This window comes from Colias eurytheme, chromosome 18 (assembly GCF_061535395.1).
Source record: "Colias eurytheme isolate Ceu_HAF_F1 chromosome 18, ilColEury1 Martin Lab GWU primary, whole genome shotgun sequence".
NCBI lineage: Eukaryota > Metazoa > Arthropoda > Insecta > Lepidoptera > Pieridae > Colias > Colias eurytheme.
In genome coordinates this window covers 4,378,047-4,399,810 of record NC_142997.1, presented here as the reverse complement: position 1 = coordinate 4,399,810, position 21,764 = coordinate 4,378,047, and the positions used below count along the sequence as shown (strand labels likewise).

The window sequence follows — 21,764 nt, the reverse complement described above, 5'->3', positions numbered from 1 at the left end:
CCTAGCTTACGTACTTGTATCGTAATTTGATGTACTAAATAAATATCGCACTATATAGAGAAGCCCATGGATAGCAGAAGGGCTAAAAGACGCTCACAATCCACCGAAAATACTGATAGTCTAATACCGATGCGATGACCTAAGCATTAGGCACTTGCATATTTTTGGAGGTAGATATTGAGTTGGTCGCGGAAGAATTCCAACCAATACCCGAGGCCCCATCATTAAAGCGGCTCGACGGAACACAGTGGGGTTTTAGTCGGTAAGAATCCGACATAACCCACGGCTCCTTCCCCGGGGGCCGTGGCCCGTGGGTATCTTTGGAAGATTTCCCCATAGTTATTGAGTTCAACAATTCACGATTAGGTTTTACAGTAACAGTTTAGGCTAACAATAACATAGACAATGTTGAGATGTATGATGAAAATGATACTCTCATGTACCTCTATAGAACACGCCATACATTCTTCAGTAGGTACCTACGTAAAAACAATTTTTCATCTTACAAAATAACTTTTATATTAATCCCGATGAAACCTTACTATCGTCAAATCTCGTTCGAGGGTTGAGTTTGAAATTGAAGGTCGAAAGTAAGAAATCGCTAATCAGGCTGATGGGCAGTGGTGAACGAATGTGGGTCAGCGATCAATTGCGATAGCAAACTTGGTCGCGATTATATGGAAATTAATTGAACTTAAGAATCAGGGCTTCTAGAGTAATTTATTTGACCCCAATTTAGCATTTTTTAATATTTTGTTAATTACAGTCAATAATTTCCATAAATTGTGCAACATATTTGACTAACTAAATAAATTAAGTAAATTACATAGTAAAATAAATTAAATTTGATTAATAATGCAAACTACGGTACTAGAAGGACTTGAATTACCTGAGATCTTTTAGTTTGCCGTGTATTTAAATATGAACTTAATTTAATATTTACCTAGATAAAATAAGTTTAAAATATTTATTGATAATTTAAAAAAATGTAAATATGAATAAATTCAATTTTGAATGTGACGTTCACAATTTAAATAAGTTTACTTAGTATGAATAAATTTAATTTAGGTGACATTGGTTCTGTTGAAGTTATACTAAAAGTTAAGAAACTATAGTTTTAAAACTTTTAAATATGTATTTTTTTTTTCTACTCACATATTTAAATTTCTTCGTAAATTATGTCCTCGTATTTAAAGTTACATAGTATCTTGTATTATTTCACTGAAGTTGTTTATTAAAGAAGTTCAATTATTATATAAAAAACAAAAATGTTTTACAGAAAATAAACACGATTGAAATTATAGAAGCAAAATACATTCTGATACTTTGCACAACACAATAGTTCTTGTAGCGTTGGTATACAGATGGACGCCATGGCAACAACTTACACCGCTTTATTACCATGGATCCCAGATGGAGTTATTCAAATCATTTTATAGTTTAGACTTTCGAGCGATTTTAAAAGCCACCTCTACCATATTTCGAGCGTTAGTTATCTACTTATTTGCACAATATCTTTGTAATTTTTTGCACTACACTTTTAATTGTTATTAAATAAACAAAAATAATAATTAATAAATAATTATTTAAAAAAAATTATGAGGCGTGCACTTTTGGATTTTCCAAACTATTTTTAGTTTACGCGGATTTCAATTTCCTTTACTTATTGAAGCTGCTGTGGGAATTAAAATGACTCTAAGACGCCATTTTTCATGATTTCATAACACTAATAACTAAATTTGGGCTACGGTGTTGTTAAGTATTGTATTTTAGACCAGATTCTTTATGCCGACGCGAAGGTTTAAACATGTTTGCTGATAGTGATGAAACCCTCCAGTTGTTCACGTCCAAAGTTCAGGCGAACGAAGTCCCGGGCATCAGCTAGTTGATAAATAAAACTTCATAACCGTCAGTATATTCATAATTTATTGAAGCATTAGCTTTTAAATAATTTTACATAGAAGGTACACTATAACGAATTTACGTTATCAAAGGCATACACTTCTTCTTAATACTTCTTTTACAACCCGGTAAGCAAGTATCACCGATATCGGAGACAAATCTGTTATCAATATTTATAGGAACACAATCTACAGTAACTGTGGTTGCATTTATCCAAAGGGTTGAGAGAGGGAACACATTTCTACAAGGTTCCATGGCACCTAAAGCCTCGCATTTCCCATTCCACAAAACTAAGCCATCTTCACAAGGATTTTTATTACAGACTGGTATAACAGATGTTAGGGCAAGCAGTATCAAATGTTCATCTTCCTTACACGGTCCACGTCGATACGATGGCCAGCAAGCATCTGAATCTGGGTGGTATAGATAACCTGAAACCAAAATTGATTGAACCGTGAACATAGGAACTTTAATGTTGAACTAATACTAGCTGAACTTGCTCGTTAATAGCCCACTTCGGTGGACGTTATGAATTAAAACATATTTATAACATTAATCAATAAACAAATATGGCATTTGTCAACATTAACTTTACACAGTGCGATCACGAGGTTACAGAAAAAGCGATCTACATCGCGAATTTCGTGTTATAGGTACTTAGTCCAGTTATTTTAGGCTTTGACCTAGGAAAATTGAGATACCCAGTATATTACAACGAAAAAACGTATGTGAATTTTGAGGACAGTTTAGTTTTAGGATGCCAGAATACAAGTTGTTACTTGGTTATATACTGAGTATCTCAATTTTCCGAGATTTGCACCTAATTTGGCCTAAGATTGCTGCACTTTTATGGTTCTAATGAGGATTAGTTTCTAGAATGACTTTATGAATTCTGTTAGCTATTATATTTACCAAAACTCTGTTTTAATGGTGAAATCGAACTGATAAAACGAAAATATAGCAAACTCGTTTACGTAGAACTGAGTTCTACTGAACGTATTTCTATGGATTGTGTTTGGTATGTGCTAATGTCAGCCCTTATTGAGCGACTGCTTTTATTTAGTTTGTAAAATCAGATAACAATTCAGCACCATATATTTTTGCATAGCAGGATTTCCATAAAACGTTCATCGACGCACGCAATTTTACTTCGTTTACGGTATTACCACAGTATTACCATATTTCCTACAGTAGTGCGACGAATGTACTTGTGCAGAGAAACGGAGGGGAACTGGCGGGGGTCGGGCGAGGCGGGTCGCGTAAAGCAATCACGCTGAGATTGCTTTACCTATCGCGAAAGGACGACGCAGTCGTATTTTTTGTGTAATAATTTTATTATACATAGGTACTTACATATTCTATTATGGCGCGCACAAACTGTTCCGTTTACGGATGTAAATCTATATTGAAATCCCAGAAGGAAACAATATTTCAGAAAGATTGTATTAATTGTATCTGTTGAATTAAAATCAAAGCTATGTATATTATGTTGTCCTCATTATTTTCTAATCAGATTGTACATCCCAATGCGAATGCATTACTTAGTTACATGTTATAATATACAATTAAGAACATCCAAAAATAAAGTGTCCACGTAAATAATATTTAGCAGTGCAATATCTGTAATTATATATTAATGAACAAATAATTACATCAGATTTAATAATCGCAATTATTTTGAATGTACATATGAATAAATGATTTCATCATAATATTAATACATAATCACAATTGTTTTATTTCCCATTTGTTGCAACCCTAGCGTATTTTCGTGTGGCAGCGTAAGTACCTACGCTGGCGGCGGCATCGCGCGACATCAAAGGCGATTCCTTACTGTAGGAAATAATATTGTAATACTGTGGTATTACTCAATACATATGAATGATTTTTTTTAGATTGTGAGACACGTGCTAAGTTAAACATTCTCAATGAATGATTGTTTATATTAATAATATGTCCTATCTACTTTAAACAAAATCTTTAAACAGTACCTACCTACTATAAATATAATAAAAAAACTCACCTGGGCGACAGTCACAAATCCAATCATCTTTTTGATCTCCTGGATAATACAACTCGTTTTCTCTACATGTTGATGGCAAGAAAACTGGCAGCCGATCCTGTACATTATTGTTCCAATATTAATTATATGTGCCGTTTAAATATAAGCTATAATATAATATTAAAATAATTTTATTATGAGAATTGTATATCTACGTATTGTCAAACCTACTTAACTAGTCCACCTTATTAAAATTCTCCTCTGTTTTTACACCTCAGTACCTACCAGCCTTTATGTTTTTGATGAATTACATTCTATCAACATATTCGCTATTTCTAATTGCAACAATGGCCATTATTAGTGATTAACAATCATTATACATATTTTTATAATTAAGAAAAAAACTTCACCACAAAAATTAATCATAGTTGTAATATAAATTTAATTAGTCGGAACATAAAATACGAACAGGAAAACATGGTTAATGTGTAAAGTGACCTTGTGTTGCTAAATTTTTCAGTTCATTTGTCTGTACGTCCAAAATTGAATAATGCTGCGAAGGTGAACTTTATCAAGTCTTTTAGGTGTGCATAAATATGATTGATAATTATCATAATATGGAGAGAGTAAAAATAAATGTATTGAGTAGGTACATAATTAGCATCTTTTACGAAATTTACAGACAAGTAACTATGTATACAGGGTGTCCCGCTTTCGGTATACTAAGCGCGAAGGGACTTGTAGTTTTGCATACACTGATTACATAAAAAATACTTAAATAACAAAATTACGCGAAAAATTTTTTGATAAATTTTTCCTTAAAATCCATGTATTCGTCTCTAGCTTCGCGCAGCCGGCATATACCGCTTCGCTAATGTGAGTATTTTGTCTATGAAAACATAATCTTAAACGATAGCTCACATGCGGGTGGCAAAGTTGGGCGGTTTGCTTGTTGGGGGTGTACACATGGAATTTTAAGAATTCCTCTATTTTAAAAAAAAATGCGTCTGGAATTTTATAATTATTTTTTACGTACTCAGCGTATGCAAAACTACAAGTCCCTTTGCGCTTAGTATACCGAAAGTGGGACACCCTGTATATATTGAGGTACACATATACTTATAAAGAAATTCATATTGAATATATGATTATGTAATGGGATTCGGGTCATTGAATTAGCGGTATTTTTGCAAAAAAGGTAGGTAACTCTAAATACCAGAGATTGTAGGCTAACTGTTTTTAAACCGGATACTTTTAGTTTTAAGTGCCAAAGCATTTTTAACTCTGTGACTTGTGTTTATGATACATGTAATCAAGGATCAACTAAAAATTACAGATATAATGTAGCTTATTCTATTTCTAATCTGGGGCCTTAGACAAAGTAACAATTACAAAACGATAACGAAGTTAGAAATCGCACAAATGTATGGGATTGACATTAGATAGACCACGTGATCTAACGCGGCGTATGTCAATCCCATACATTTTTGCGATTTCTAACTTCGTTATCGTTTTGTAATTGTTACTTTGTCTACTGGGCCTGTTTTGTTTACTGTGGTCTCTCTTATCAGAATAATTTACAATACGTATATTCCAATAGCGAAGGACGACTGTGGTTATAATACCACTAGCTGCTCCGCGCGGTTTCACCCCCGTGGCTCCACTCCTGTTGGTCGTAGCGTGATGATATATAGCCTATAACCTTCCTCGATAAATGGGCTATCTTACACCAAAAGAATTTTTCAAATCGGACTAGTAGTTCCCGAGATTAGCGCGTTCAAACAAACAAACAAACAAACTCTTCAGCTTTATAATTTTAGTATAGATTAAAAACACACAGATTAACTATTTAGAAAAATATTATTAGTTACAGAAACAAATATAGTTTCAGGTTTGTTCAATATTTATTATTTAACGTAAGATAATCTCACCTGCTTATTAACCAAAATAATATTTTCCTCGACCTCCGGAAAACCAATAGCGTCCTTGATTATTTTCGCTGACTTAACACTAATGAATAACGAAAGCCACAATACATGAAATAAAAGCATTCTAATGTACCTCACTTTACTTAACTTTATAAATAAATTATTTTCCCTGAATATTTTCTACTTTAAGTACGATTTATATACGGGTGATTAATAGGCAATCATTATAGCAACTGGAATGAGTCTGCGTAAATAACACAATGAACTTGCGGTCATCTTTAAATCAAAATACGAGGCATTGATAATGTACGTTAAAACCAGTTACGTATATATAGGCATTAGGTAGATACAAACTTAAACATAGAATATGTAGCCTGTAGGTAGGTATATGAGACGGTTTTTACGCGGTGTGGGCGTTGAAATTAATTTTATTTATATCATAGTTAGGTCTTTGTTTTAGTTACTTTTGTAAATACATAGGTATATAAAATATATTAAGTAACTAATAAAATATTTATTAATATTATACTTAGGTAAACGCGAAAAATACAGTGTTTCTTCTTCACGCCTCAACCATTGAACCGCTTTGCATTCAATTTGGTAGATACAAATACCTGTAGGTAGTTTTTGACCCGAGAAAGGACAGAGGATATATATATTTTCCTATCCCGGATATGCCATCTGAAAGAAAAACATGCGGGATTTCCTTTTCAACAACTTTGGTTGCCTGGAAGAGATGGCTACTAAAGCCATAAGGCCGCCATTTGTGCATGTCTCTCTTCTGTATATGTATGCCTTTTTCCTGTTTGTAATGGTGTACAATAAAGCGTTTTCATTCATTCATTCATGCAACAGGTGAAGATGAAACTTTAAACGTCTGAAATTAAGAAATAATAATATTTAGACTTTACGGTCACCGCCATCATCATGAGGCAGGAAGAAATACCCACCTGCACCCAAATTACTAATTTTGACTATTGTCCTTCTAAATTCAATTATTGATTTTCATAAGTGAGAATTACCTGGCGCCTGCGCTAGAATGAAGGCAATTTTTAATGTTTTCATGTTTATCTATTACTAGCTGTGCAGTGTGCGCGGTTTCACTCACATTGCTCCGCTCCTGTTGTTCTTACTTCTTAGTGGATCATATACAGACTTTAGCCTTCCTTGATGAATGGGCTATCTAAACACCGAAAGAATTTTTCAAATCGGACCAGTAGTTTCTGACATTAGCGCGTTCAAACAAACAAACAAACAAACTCTCCAGCTTTATATTATTAGTTTAAATTTAGCACCAAACAACAGTGGGTACAAATATTTTTAAATGTAATTTTGAATACCAAGTTAAGTACCGAGTACCGAGTAGGTACCGACTCATTACGAGGTATGAATTGTATTGTACTGTGGTATGAAGTAATCGTGTGGTAATGTGGTAATCGTCATCAGATCAGTTAAACTGATCTTTTGAGATATCGGTGAAATCTGGGAATCAACCAAAGAGTAGTATATTATGAACTCAACCGCATGCGCTATACACTACCCGTAGGGATTAACATACTCTTTGTGTACACTACCTTGACTTTAGTTTTCACAGATTATTACAAAAGGCAGATGGAGGCGCCAAGAAGCTTGGAGGCGCTTAAAGGTCACTCGAAAGTCACGTTGGAAGATTAATCTTGAATCTTGCTATTATTTTTTTGCTGAAAAAACACGAGTGAGACTTAAAAATCCAACTGCTATTACTTCACTAAATTCTTCTTTTTAATTACTCTTTTGAACCGCAACATTGTGATATTATAAATACATATTATGAAATAATTTCTTAAACAGATTTTCCCTCCATTTTTGAATCTATAACTTGGTTATCTGATGTAGCGCCAAAATATATGTCATATAGTCTATGGTCAATTTTATACGAAACTAAGAACTGGATAATGAATATTGTGAATAAATATAATTCTTTCAATTTCTCTGATGCTATTTTTTATAGATATTTTTATATACATTCACTTTAAAGTACAATAAATTTTATTATTAAAATTACAACAAGTTTTAGAACGAAAACGTAAATAGAAATTGTCTATGGATGTCAAAAACATAGCTTACGTCAACTTGGGAATCATGATATTTGTGACAAAGTGAAAACGAGAAACTTAATTCGTATTTATACTTATGCAAAAGTTAAGTTAATTTATTAAACTTAAAGAAAAACAATGTGAAGTATCATAATGTTAACAATGCATACAACTACGTCCTAAAATTTAATTATATTTAGCGATATGTTTACAAAAAAATCTCATCAAGATGTCAAAAAATCTACAGTTAAAATACAAGACTCTAAAAAAGACTCTACAACCCGATTAAAACATTTGAAAATAGTACTAGGTAAGTATATTTTATTTTTTATCATTTAAAATACCATCAATAAAGTTTTTCCCATCTATAGTCGCCGGATACCGTTCAACATGCTAATTAGTAAAGAATAACTGTATCTCACTTTTCTCTATTATGATTTGTAGACAGAGGCTTATTTTTATTTAAGAATTTATCTTATAATGAAATTTGTTTGTCCATGAAATGTAGTACAATGGTAAATAATAAAAATGTTGATTGATACATTGATTGTAATCAATATTATTTTGACTTAAAATATTCTATTGCTTGGTAATTGTTACTGAAGGGACTTTATTCACAAATCTATTTATTACATATTTAAACTCAGTTGAAGTGAATCATAATTTAATTTTTTTTTCAGAACATTTTGATGCAGATGAAGCAAAAACTTATTTCGAAACAAATTTTAGCCATGTTTATTTTATTTTGTATGATAATTTCATTTTGGCAGAAAATAGTTTACGGCAAAGAGGTATGTATCAAATATATAATTATTGTTTTTAGATTTAGCTTATGTACCTAACTTATGTTTCAATTTAAAACATATATATTGAAATTTTTTGTGTTAATCTGTATAAAAAAAATTATCTGGAGCTATTAGCTTGAATATGATTTCCTATTTACTTATATTTCTTTCTGTTTTGCCTCACAGAACTTCCGTTCCACCTTGGTGAGTTTGGTGTTAAAAAATTCCATCGCTTTTTTTATTGGTGGTGATATAGCTTTCATATTACATTGTCTTGTGTCTCTTTAATTTGGATTACTGCGCATCAGCATTCATTTACACACAAACATTATCAGCTTATCTCTGTTATCTGATAATCATTACAACTTTTGAGTGGATAGGCTTAAGTTTTGTATGTTGTCATGTGATTTTAATTTTTTTTATTGCATACATTTAATATTCATCAAGCAATAAAATATATAAAAATAAATAAGAGGACTAGTTAATTAGAGTTTTTAATAATTTATAGACTCTCCACTCCCACAAGCATTATGGCTACCTCAAAAATTACACCAAGGAAGCTTGCAACATATTTTTTAATAGCATCTACTTCAGTATGGCTATTTTATTTAATTAATTATCCTATTTGACTTGGTGAATTCTCAAGCTTTGCATCTTGACTAAGTTATTTTAACCCAATAATCACAGACAAACACAATAATATCATTCAATACATTTTCAATTTAACACATGCATATAATAAGGTAAATGAAGATTCATATTCAACTAATATAACTAAATGCTAGTGATGGTGCATTGTGTTTGGTGAAAGAAAACCATAAAATTCTATTTTAGTTCACAAGGCTGGGAAGGAAGAGTTGGAAGGTGCTCTAGCTCTTCTTGAAAAAGTTTTATGTCTGCTACCGGAGTTATTAGGTAAAAGATGGCAATTGCATTCATTAACAAGAATATTTTCAAAACTCCTCCACGGTGGAAATTCTCAAAAGCTCCGTGCAGATGCAATAAGGTAATGATTATTATTAGAGAAACTTTATTTTCTCTGTGATGTAATTTATTACCAATACATGAAACTATTTTTATTTCAGATTTTTTTTATTATGGTATCAAGCTCTCGGTGACAATGCCCCAAATGAGGTACACAGGATGTTTGCTTCCCTTGTGCCTGGCCTACCAGACTCTTGCTTACCTCCAATTGGCTCGCCATTCAAACCAAAGGTCTATGATGTAGTTACAAACATTACACAAGAAAGTAGCGAATTTAAGGTGGATGATATTTTACAACATCCAAATTTTGCATCCACAACAGATAATGCGAAAAAAGTAGTTGTTGAACAAACATCCACTGGATTCATGGGGAAATTAGCAAATGTGTCAGCTTCAATATTCCATGATACTAATGCTTTGAATCCTGTTCAAAGTGTTGACATTCAGCCTTTACTACCTCCCAGTGCAAGCGAGAAAGTAATTGAAAATGAAACTAAACACTTTTTTGAAGTGTTGCTTGATGCGATGGCCACATCTGTCACTAAAGTACACTGGAAGGACAGATCGCACGCAAAGGCAATGAGGAGCTTTGCATTTTTACTAGAGAAATTTAAAATATACTACTTACCAGTGATATGTCCTCAATTTAATTATAGAAACTCTCTATATAAGCCAAACCTAGGTAAGTTAGAAATTGTATTTTTTTTAATCGTAAATAAAATATACAGTAACAAAATTAATTCAAACCTTTATCCATTTTAGAATTGCCAGTGCAACATAATATATTGGAAGACGACTTTGCCCTGTGCAGAGTAGTATTGATAAAATGGGTTGCGAATTATACCCATTTCATGAAGAAACCAGGGAGTGATGGTGGCCAACCATCTTCAATGACGAGCACGGGTTCACATATCGTTCACTCAAACACTCCCACACCAGCAACATCATTACATCATGAAGAAGAAACATCTTTTACTGTAGGACACCCATCTGATTCAAGTAGAGCATCGTCCCACGATTCAGCGTCAAATACACCGCATCCCAGTTTGGAATCTGGTAAGTAATAAATGTATTAAGTACTTCAATAGTAGTTTTATACATGATTAATTTGCATTCAAATTTTTCGATATTATACATTAATTTTAACGGTAGCAACATTTTATTATCCTTATTTATTATATTTAGCTAATTTATCTGTTTAATCTATCAATGGCATAAAATATGTTTTATATAAATAGGATCTGGCATGTATGAAGAACTGTCATCTGATCAAGTAGTGCGCGACGTACTGTGCTGTTCGTCGCGGGAACACGTTGATTTCACGATAGAAGTATTACGTCAAGCATTTCTGCTACCTTTCTCGCATGCGGCGGCTGTTAGACGAGTTATAGCACTGTATAAGGACTGGATCCAAATGAATGTAAGTCAAATACTTTTAAATTTGATGACTGAAGTGAAAAAAATTGTTATTTACCTGAGTGTAAATAGACCTTATTTAAACATCTCCAAATACGTAAATTTCTTGACAAGTACATTAAAGATTATAGTATTTACAGGTTACTGAGATACCACCATTCTTATTGGAAAATACATATGATCAGCAAGCAAGTGGGGAACCACAAGTGCCTCCTAGAAGGCTGAGAAATGATTCTTACTTGGGAGCAGTGGGGAGGGACAACCTGATGGTTCGGGCTGGATTACAGGTATATAATAAATCCAATGGAATAATAGAATGTATAGTAAAAGTTTCATTTTATTTAGCTTTGATATTGATGGAAGATCACACCCCAAGTATACTTTAAAAACAATTCGATTTACAGCTTTGACTTCCTATGATTTTATTATATTATACTAGCGGTCCGCCCCGGCTTCGCCCGTGGTACATAATATTTACGTTTTCTCTACATAAGAACCATCCTCGTACTTCAAGGAATATACTTAATAAAAAAAGAATTATCGAAATCGGTTCAGCCGTTCTCGAGTTATGCGCTTACCAACACATTTTGCGATTCATTTTTATATATAAGAAAGATGTATACATGAATGCACTAATACTCGAAATTTATTTTTCATTGATTGGCCATCAGTCATGTCTGATGTAAAACCTTTCTATCTGCAGTTCATTTGCGTCATAATCATCTGTCACATACATATAAACTTACCCATATGCTTACGAGCTTTAACGATAAATCTGAACTTTATATAATCTGTACATGGAATGTTCCAGAACGTACTCCAAGTGTTCATGACGCAAGCGGCGAACGTGTTTGTGTGTAGTGCGGGCGTGGCGCCGGCGGGCGGGCCCGCACCGCACCAGCTGCTCGACGAACAGACGGACACGTGCAAACGCGTGCTCAATATATACAGATATATGGTCATGCATATCGCTATGGATGATCGGTCTTGGTGAGATGCTGTTTATTAATTATTTTTGTGGACTTTAAAATCATTTTAGATTCACCTTTACGATAAAAATTCATGTTACCCTTCATTTTTTAAATTAATAATCTATATGGATGTGAACATGTCTGATACCCACTCTTAAATATAGACTATCAGTGGAAGCTAGTAATTTGTGTAATTAATATTTTTATCCTTATATTATACTGTATTAATTGAATGTATTATTTTGTATCTATATTAATGACGATTTAATTTGTAAAAAAAATTTGCACGCCATTTAAAATGATAGTAACTATATTATGTGATATATAAATAAATTAAATATGTTTATTTGCTTGTATATTACAAGCAAATAAACATATTTAATTTATTTGTAGTATTAGTATATCAATAAAACAATCAATCAATAGATTAAGGGTTTGTAAATGCATGTTTTTACTAGATATTTTCTCTTTGCAGGGAACAACTTTTGTTGGTTCTTCTCCAAATCACTTCAATCGTTTTGACTAAAATTCCACCAAAGAAGAAACAAGATACCCTAGGTAAGTCGTTTTGTATCATAATCATGCATTTTCGAGTTTTCCTCACAAAAAATTTACAACTTCACATATAATTTTTTTAAATCCAATTTACGATTATTTTCTTCCATTTCAGGAGGGTTTTTAGCTCCAGCTTTATTCCAAACATTAATTGTGACGTGGATTAAGGCAAATCTGAATGTAGCAGTAAAACCAGAGCTGTGGCAAAGCTTTATGGAACTATTGACGAGGCTCACGCATTGGGAAGATTTAATCAAGGAATGGGCGGTATGTTGATTTGATTGATAATCTAGAATTTATTTTTCTGAATAATTTACTAAAACATAGGAGTCATTTCGTTTGTATAATATTTTTTTACTTTTTATTTTAGGGGAAAAAATTTAAAATGCTAATTTTAATTCCGTAACAATTTGTTTAGATAATTTTGCATTACATATTTACAAAATCTCAACCTTTGAAACAAAGATTCAAATATCTCTTCGTGTCTTACAAATATATACTAACATTCAAAAAAGTTATTTCCATATAATTTTTTTCATTACATCTAAACAATGGCACCGAAACGTAAAAAACTGACAGTACCTAAAACCAAAAAAATCGTATTCCTTCTAGAAAACAATGGAAACCCTCACCCGCGTGCTAGCGCGGCACGTATACTCGCTCGAACTATCAGAATCCGGGTCTAGCGGGGCGGGTGACGGGCGCGGCAGAGGGCGCAGGCCCGCGCCCGTCGCGTACCCACACAGGCCTCCGCCCCTGCGCAGGCCGGCGCTGCAACCGTGCGCTGATACTAGGACACCGGGTGAGATTATTGTATTTTAAATTTAATTATCGTAAATTTAAACATCAGTTAAATAACAAAACAGAGTATTATATAACCAGAGTGATTACAAACCTTGTAGACGCATTTATATTAAATAAATGAAATAAATTAAATGCCTGAAGTTGAAAATAAAAAATAGTACTGCTGCAACAATTAATAAATGTGTATCACAGTCTGTGTATGTGTGTAATACAAACTTAATGGTTGTTTTGTGAATGTTTAAATGAAATACTGTTCAAGTCAAAGAAAAGTTAAAATTGCACATATGACATAATGCATTTTTGTCTAAAAAAATGATAAAATTTAATAAATAATAATGTACGTACAGGTAAATCGCCCCGTGTAAGTCACGAGGTGCACCCGCGTAAGGACGCACGACGACCGCTAGCGCGATGTCGCAGCGACCCGCATTTATTGCGACATACACACCATAGTGGTAAGTGAACTTGTAACTAATTAATAAAGTCTGACTCAAATAATTGATAAGTTAATATAGCTTTTGTAAACATCGTTAAAATCCTAAATGATAGCTTATAGTGGTATGTTTGAGGAAAAACATAACTTAACTATAAACCACGACTTTTGAAAATCATTGATTTTAAGAAAAATATGCAAAAAATAGACTTTCCTTCATTTATAAACAAAGAAATCAAAAATGATTAGAGATTACTGATAATATTTTATTTTATTTTAACAGAGGAAACTAAAGACTCCATCGACAACAAATCTCGGCGGTGGTATTCACTGGATTCACTGAGGCAAGCATCACAGCAGGAGGAAAGGGATTCGGCCAGTGGTAAGCCTTCATTATATTTTATCTTTAAAAAAAGTTAATTATAATAATTTCGAAATTTTTTTAATAAATTTTGTTGTTTAGGATCTCGCTCACCTTCCCCTGCTCCATCAAGCGGCGTTGAAAGTAGTTCCATCAAAGATTCACCGTTACAAATAGACTTGGCATCTGATGGGGGTAATGTTGGTAAGTAATAATTTTTAGTCTGATTTTATTTTCACGAATTATAAATTTTTATTGTAAACAAAAATTTTCGTATTTTATTGTATCTATGGCGATTCATTTGAGGAAAAATTATTTTTTTGAGAGTAGAATTCTAAAAAAGAAAGATTCTATTTTTAATTTGGGTTGAAGGCAAGTTGTAGAGCTAAATGTCTGATTTAGTGTTCACCGTATTTATAGAATGGGTTGAAAAAATATCAGGCTTTGTCAAATAGGACGCGTACTTAGCGCGCGTCAGACCGTCAGTCATAAAGTGTTTACAGCACGCTAGTGAGCGATCTGACGCGCGCGCGATATTCATTAGAGTAGTACAAAAAGATGAACACAAGTTTAACCAACTTCGTATTCCAGAATGGTCGGAAGCGGACGGTTCCGGGGAAGGTTCCGGCGTGTCAGGCCCGGGCACGCTGGGCGTGGGCGTGGTGGTGGGCGGGCGCGCCCGGGGCTGGCTGCCCGACGTGGCGTGGGTGATGTGGCGCCGCATGCTGGCCGCGCTCGGCGACCCCAACGCGCTGCGCGACCCGCACGCGCACCAGCACCTGTTCAACTACCTGATACACCTCAACGCGACGCTGCTCAAGGTGCGTACACTTGTTCAAACTTAAAAGCAAGGAGGATCTACATGAATCTGCTCAATTCTCAGCCCCATATATTATTTTCCCACTACCGGGACGCATATGGTGTACAGGCAATAATGCTGGCTGACCGAATGCGGGTTGGCAGATGTAATATGTTGAACTTTTGATTTTTGTACGTCCATTGAATTACGAATCACACAACCGCCCCCAAAGGCCCCAATTCAAAATGCATTTTTAATTTTAATTAAACTTAAATAAAACTAACTTCTGCACGATGCAGACCTACAACTTTATTACCTAAAAATCGATAGATAACGACTGCCCCGCAAAGGCAGCGCGACAGGTTAACGACTGGTCTCGAGTCTCGACCTGTCGACCATCTGCTTTCTTCGACCGATGCACTTGATTTTGTATGGAAAGCAACGCCACTCACAATCAGGTGGCAACTGGTGGTTTATAAACAAGCACAGACACTCGTAGTGCTACGTATGTTAATAAACAAACACAGACACTCGTAGTTCTCTCTCTGACATATTTTATCAAACTCAAACAAACTCAAACTCAAACATTCATTTATTCAATTAGAATTCTATTTAGAAGCACTTTCGAATCGTCATTACATAAGTATTTTTAACATTTACCACCGATTCGGAAAGCAGTATTTATGGAGAAGAATCGGCAAGAAACTCCATAGTTGCTCTTTTAAATCATGTCAATAATATGTAACTTATATCTAACTACATAATATATCATATTATGCCAAAGAACTGTCCTGTGGTTTTTACGCGATAACCCTCCATGGGTGTTTATCGTCCATATATTCCTGAATACTGTAGTACGCTCTCTGAACTAGTACATATTTTATATAAGTTTTAAATTTAGAACTACTAAACTCTTTAATATCTAACTCTTTAAAATCTTTCTTCTTCGTACTTTCTTTCTACTTCTATTTTGTGTTTTCTTCTTGTGTGTGTAAGTACCTTTTTCTTGAAATAAATGTTTTTTTCTTTCTTTCTAATATTGTGAGGAATTCTATTATATAAGCGTATACCTTGTCCCATAAATGAATTTTTAACTTTAGCTAATCGGAAAAATGGCATTTCAATTCTATTCCTGTTTCTTGTGCCATAATCGTGTCTATCTCCTACTCGTGTGAAAGTCGGAGCTTTTGTGTACATGCAAAATATTATCACTACATAGTATAAAACAAAGTCTCTTTCCCTGTCCCTATGTCCCTATGTCCCTATGTCCCTTTGTACGCTTAAATCTTTGAAACTACGCAACGGATTTTGATGCGGTTTTTTTTAATAGATAGAGTGATTCAAGAGGAAGGTTTATAATTTTATATGTATAATAACATCCATTAAATAGTGGCGAAGTACTGTTATTTTTGAGGTTTCTAATGTGATGTCGTAAAAATTACATTTTTTCCGCTTACATTGCAAACGCAGGCTGAACCCTACGAGTTTTATCAAAATAATGTTCTAAGTATTATACACATTGAAAAGGTCTACAGAAAAGTCCGCGATGGTATATGTCTATCTCTTATGGATAACCTTTCCTCTTCATAATATTAGTATAGATTTATTAATTAAATCTTAGCAATTTACAAAATTTTCCAAAAGAACGACTTACCTGAAAAATAAAGATATTAGTTTAAATATTTAAACTACCTATTGTTTATTAAATGTTAGGGTAAACTTAAACTTTTTTCGGATGTAAAAAAGTCATAAATATAAAACTTCTACATGTATTAAATACTTTGTAATACGCTGATGAAAATACGACTATTATTTATTATCGTAACATAAGGAAAATTCTAGGAAAGCGATAGTGAAACTATAACATTAATGCATGTCCGTAGCGATTTTCACGGTTCATTATAGACTATTATAATTTACATAACTACTGGAACTGTGAAAGACTTTATACGTTTTTAATTTAATTTTGTGTTTACTTAACCAATGTTTATACATTCATATGTCCGTGGAGTCATAAATTTAAATGTGTTTTGTGATAGGTTTTTATTTCTGTAATGTCAGTAATCTATTGAAGTGTACAACTAAATAATCGTGACTTAACAATAAAATTGAAGTATATAAATCATCAATATACGTGAAACCCGTTATAAGTTACAAATAGACAAATCGTAGGATGTTCATTTACACTCAAATTAGAATGTAAACAGAGTGGGTATTTAACCTTAACCGTCAACACCTACGTCAGGAGCCGTTGGTCGTTTCGTACTACGCATCGCTAATATTTATCACAAATATGATGTATGACTTATCACACGGTATCGTGCAACGTTCGACAGATGGTGAAATAGGATATTTATAAATCCACGTTTATCTCACTTATTGAAACATTTTGTGTATTCAATTACTGCATTGTTTTTAAACACGTTGAATCATTGCGCGCTCTGTCCGTGCATGGTGCTATTCAGGTTGTGCGAACTGTTGTCCAATACTAAACTCTTTAAAGACTGCCAATGCGAAAGAGGAGCAGGAAAAAGAAGATTGTTAAGGCGGCTGCGAAAGAGAGAGGTTTTGAATTGATTAGTTTTTTTTTTCCGAGGGTAGATTGAAATTGGTTTGTTAAAATGTCAATTTGAAGTACAACTTGCGTGTTATTTGTATGTTGAAGTTAAAGTAAAACGTTGTCGAATGGAATGTGATGTATTATTTAAATCCAATGGTTTCTTCAATGGTAAAGTATTTTTTTGTTTTAAACAGATTTAGATTATCAATAATCTCAGATTAAGTTTAAGTCACAACGAAATACAGATATAATATTTCGATTGTTATTTAAAAAAGATTACATATTTATTTTGTGTTGATATTAGTGATGAATTTATAAACATCTAATTTACCGCCCGCGGCTTCGCCCGATTCGTCTAAAACCTGATAAATTATATACTAAAACCTTCCTCTTGAATCTATTAAAAAAACCGCATCAAAATCCGTTGCGTAGTTTTAAAGATACATATAAAGGGACATAGGGACAGAAAAAGCGACTTAGTTTTATACTATGTAGTGATGAAGATTAGTGATGAAGTAATGTTATTGCAGATAAGCGCAAATCAGACGCTTAATGGGAACACGGAGATCCACGTACCTTTCAACTTGGTGGCAGGATGGTGTCTGGAAGCGGAGGCACTGCCTCCATCACACAGGTATTAATTTGTTTTATTTTTATGTCAATAATTTAAATAAAATAAATTGAAACAATATGAAATGCAATAAGATAATTTAAAATTACATAAGTAGAATATTAATTTAAATGAGTTAGAGTGGTAGCAATTTGATAATAATCTGTGTAATTTCAATTAATTCGATTTGTAAGATTGCACATACTGTTGATTATGTATATTGTTTAAGATAAGATATTGCATTATATGCAAGTGTGCAAGTTACTTAATTTATGTAAAATTGCAGTTTCATTGATTTCTTACTTAATCACTTTTGATAACATTTTTATAGATTTTTTTCTATTATACTTATACTTTTAAAGAGTCTAGGAAAATATAACGTTAATTTTTGAAAACATAGTTTTCCCAAACTTATACATAATAGTGATTTCTGAAAAATATCATTTTTTTTAAAGTTAAAGGTGTAAATAGTGGTTGGTTCTATTAAATTTTTAAATTTCCATAAAATTCCAAGTTCGAGAACTATGAATTGCGGAAACATTCCTTAATTTTTTATTCATTTTCACAGCCATCTAAATCTAAAAAAAGTTTGGAAAATCCAAAAGTGCACGCCTCATAATTTTTTTTAAATAATTATTTATTAATTATTATTTTTGTTTATTTAATAACAATTAAACCACATCGAATCAGACCCTGAAAAATGAAAGGGTTCTATTCCTGAGCATACTCAAGCGTAAGAGAAAAAAAAAGACTCGATTAGTAAAGTATTTCGGTCGCTATCGTGTTAACAAGAATAAAACCGGCCAAGTGCGAGTCGGGCTCGCGCACAAAGGGTTCCGTAGCAGCAAATATAATAAATTACAGTTAAATCAACCTATCTCAAAAACTATAAGAGATACTTTGATCAAACCAAAAATCGTTGAAAGAGTTAATTAGCATGCATCACCTCTATTTTTTTTAGAATTTTATACCCCGTAGTTATAAAAATAGAGGGGGGGGGACATACTTTTTACGACTTTGAGAGCTGATATCTCAAAAACCGTTCACTTTAAGAAAAATGTTTTTTAGAAAACTTTATATCATTTTAAAAGACCTTTCCATTGATACCCCACACGGGTATGTACATCGAAAAAAAAAATTTCATCCCTCAGTTACATGTATGGGGGGCCCCACCCCCAATTCTTTTTTTTACTATTTAGTGTCATATTTTTGTAGCGGTTCATACAACACATATTCCCATCAAATTTCATCACTGTAGTACTTATAGTTTCCGAGTAAATCGGCTGTGACAGACGGACAGACGGACAGACGGACAGACGGACATGACGAAACTATAAGGGTTCCGTTTTTGCCATTTTGGCTACGGAACCCTAAAAAGGATCCGCACATACAGACACACGGACGTCCAAGACAGAACTTTTTTAAACTGTTTTTTAACTAGTTTAAATAACAAAAATGACATCAAAAATATCATGAACGTTAAAAATAGTGTTTTTTCTTAATATGTGTGTGTATGTATTATCTTACAAGTGCAATGTATGATACATAAAGACATTTTAAGTTTGAAAAATCAGATGTTTTGCGCGAAGTGACAGTAGTACCCACCTCAACGCTTCGCTTATGAGGCGTGCAATATATATTCATTATTAAAGCCACTTCTTTATTTAACAATTTATTAAAAACAGGGCGGGCAAGTTACTAGCTCTCCGTCTTTTATGCGAGTCGACGCAAGCGCAGGGCCCCGGATCGCCTTCCTCATGCAACAATCGGTTACATCTAGCCCATTTGAACTTGTACCAGCGGGCTTTGCATCATGGTGAGAAATATTTTAATAAATTAATAACCGATTTCATAAGTTATGGATATGTTCCGGATAGGTTATGTTGACAAATATAATGTTTGAAATGATTATTGTAGAATTTTAAGTGATTCAAAATGTAAACTCTTCTTATATTCGCCATAAAATTGGATTAAAAATAAAATCTTACGAAAAAGATTTTGTTCATACACTAATTAATAATTCTTGTTAATTTTATCAATGTTTGGTGTTTATTAATCTCACTTAACTTATTAAATATCGATTTGTTGTCACTTTTAACTTTATAGGAATATTTTTTATGTATTTTTGTTTGTATAATATAATGATGAAAGATTATTTGTTCAAATAGGCTTAATATACAACATTTTCTTTTTTCGTAACAGGCTTAACAGGCGAAGATCGTTCTGTGGTAGACGTATTAGTTGAATATGCTGCGCCGCGCTATCTCTCTCTCGCTCTAGACGGATACTCTCTATTGTTACTGGACTTCGTACACGCATCCACTGTGGTACTCAACTCTTCGGATATGGGGCCGTCTGTAAGTTGTGTTCATTATTTGTATAAAACATATTCGTTTATTATTCCTGATATTCCCGATTGTGTTCAATTTTTAAACCATAAAGTAGCTTTATAATAAAAATGTAATATTTTTTTTATCGAAGAATTTACTAAACTTACTAATTCGTTCTAAGATTTTCCTTTTCTCTTAGAAAACTAAATAGCCAGAGATTGTATACAAATTACAAACACTTTAATTGTGCCCAAATTTTGAAATAATGAAAATTAAACGCATATTTCACGAATATTTTTGAATGACAGAATGGTTATTACATTAATATTCGAAAAATATATATAAATTATAAAATAGGAAAAATAACACACCATCCCTTACAGTGTCCTCGTACAGCGGCGGTCACGTTTCTCGGCTCGCTGCTCTCTCTACCCGACGGGCTGATGAATGCGCCCATGTTGCAGCCCTACCCTCATCAATATAACACCGTATCTTGTCCTGATCTTAAGGTAAGGCATTATTCATTTGGAAATATCATAATTTTTAATTCATGTTTGTTGCTTATTGAAATAAAGCAGACATTCAATTTGATTGTTAAAAAATGTTGGTTCGTAGAGGGAAAAATCACATAAGAGCGTAAAACGCCACATTCTATGATGTTACCCAAAAATCAATTAACCAGAATATCATAAATCGTTAATTTATCATACGTAATTAAAAATTTCTCACGATTAGCGCGAAAATTTAGTTCAAAAATTACCAGTATATCACATAATTCAACTTTTTTTTTTAAATGTACCCATTTAACTTGAATAAGTTTATGGGTGGATGGAAGAAATATTAAATATTATATTATGTTAAATAAATAACAAAATAACCATAACCCGTTGCGCAGGAGCACGTACTAAACATAGTGGTGCGTGTATGTCGGCGAGAGGGTGCCGCAGCAGCACGGTGTGCGGGCGCGTGTGCGCTCACTGCGCACGTTGCGCATGCGCTTGCGTCGCGGATTGCGTGCGAACGTCTGCCTTCTTACGTCACGTGCTTGTTGCAGATGCTAATGGTACGATTGAAGAATGAAGTATGGAATGAAATTATCTGAAGTGTAGAAGAAAATGTATCTGTAAATATTATGTTTATAAACACAGTTCCACTCCTTATGTACTTAAAAATTATCAAACAAAGCTTTATATCTAAAGGAGTGTCTGCCTCAATATTAAATAAATTTATAACATATACAAAAACAATT

General features: G+C 33.2%; 2 protein-coding genes across 3 annotated transcripts in view; one reads left to right on the top strand and one right to left on the bottom strand.

The window, feature by feature from the left end:
- Nucleotides 1–1,908: 1,908 nt before the first annotated feature.
- Nucleotides 1,909–6,103, bottom strand: LOC149900571 (uncharacterized). Its single transcript, XM_090112461.1, has 3 exons — nt 5,836–6,103; nt 3,926–4,022; nt 1,909–2,333 (listed from the first exon to the last, which is right to left on the bottom strand). Exons 1-3 carry the CDS (start codon nt 5,953–5,955, stop codon nt 1,981–1,983), a joined length of 570 nt encoding a protein of 189 aa, XP_089968587.1. The 5' UTR covers nt 5,956–6,103; the 3' UTR covers nt 1,909–1,980.
- A 1,841-nt stretch (nt 6,104–7,944) lies between these two features.
- Nucleotides 7,945–21,764, top strand: part of LOC149900569 (putative Rho GTPase-activating protein CG5521) — a 32,425-nt gene continuing 18,605 nt past the window's right edge. Inside the window, exons 1-21 of one of the 2 annotated variants that reach the window (XM_090112763.1) lie at nt 7,945–8,217; nt 8,588–8,698; nt 8,879–8,896; nt 9,527–9,698; nt 9,778–10,358; nt 10,439–10,732; nt 10,915–11,096; nt 11,233–11,379; nt 11,904–12,082; nt 12,539–12,621; nt 12,734–12,885; nt 13,231–13,420; nt 13,770–13,877; nt 14,139–14,237; nt 14,319–14,420; nt 14,808–15,037; nt 18,106–18,209; nt 19,871–20,001; nt 20,388–20,542; nt 20,899–21,024; nt 21,411–21,578. In XM_090112763.1, coding sequence (XP_089968889.1) covers nt 8,112–8,217; nt 8,588–8,698; nt 8,879–8,896; nt 9,527–9,698; nt 9,778–10,358; nt 10,439–10,732; nt 10,915–11,096; nt 11,233–11,379; nt 11,904–12,082; nt 12,539–12,621; nt 12,734–12,885; nt 13,231–13,420; nt 13,770–13,877; nt 14,139–14,237; nt 14,319–14,420; nt 14,808–15,037; nt 18,106–18,209; nt 19,871–20,001; nt 20,388–20,542; nt 20,899–21,024; nt 21,411–21,578 — 3,438 coding nt within the window. In that variant the 5' untranslated portion in view covers nt 7,945–8,111. Of the gene's footprint in view, nt 8,218–8,587; nt 8,699–8,878; nt 8,897–9,526; nt 9,699–9,777; nt 10,359–10,438; nt 10,733–10,914; nt 11,097–11,223; nt 11,380–11,903; nt 12,083–12,538; nt 12,622–12,733; nt 12,886–13,230; nt 13,421–13,769; nt 13,878–14,138; nt 14,238–14,318; nt 14,421–14,807; nt 15,038–18,105; nt 18,210–19,870; nt 20,002–20,387; nt 20,543–20,898; nt 21,025–21,410; nt 21,579–21,764 lie in introns of both variants that reach the window. The other variant, XM_090112762.1, reaches the window with a different exon arrangement.

What these genes read in the sequence shown, in the direction of transcription:
- LOC149900571 (XM_090112461.1), bottom strand. Translation starts at nt 5,955, where the DNA reads ATGCTTTTATTTCATGTATTGTGGCTTTCGTTATTCATTAGTGTTAAG. An exon ending in TTATTTTGGTTAATAAGCAG is followed by an intron (nt 4,023 to 5,835) that starts GTGAGATTATCT and finishes AATAATGTACAG; the next exon opens with GATCGGCTGCCAGTTTTCTT. An exon ending in GATTTGTGACTGTCGCCCAG is followed by an intron (nt 2,334 to 3,925) that starts GTGAGTTTTTTT and finishes TTTTGGTTTCAG; the next exon opens with GTTATCTATACCACCCAGAT.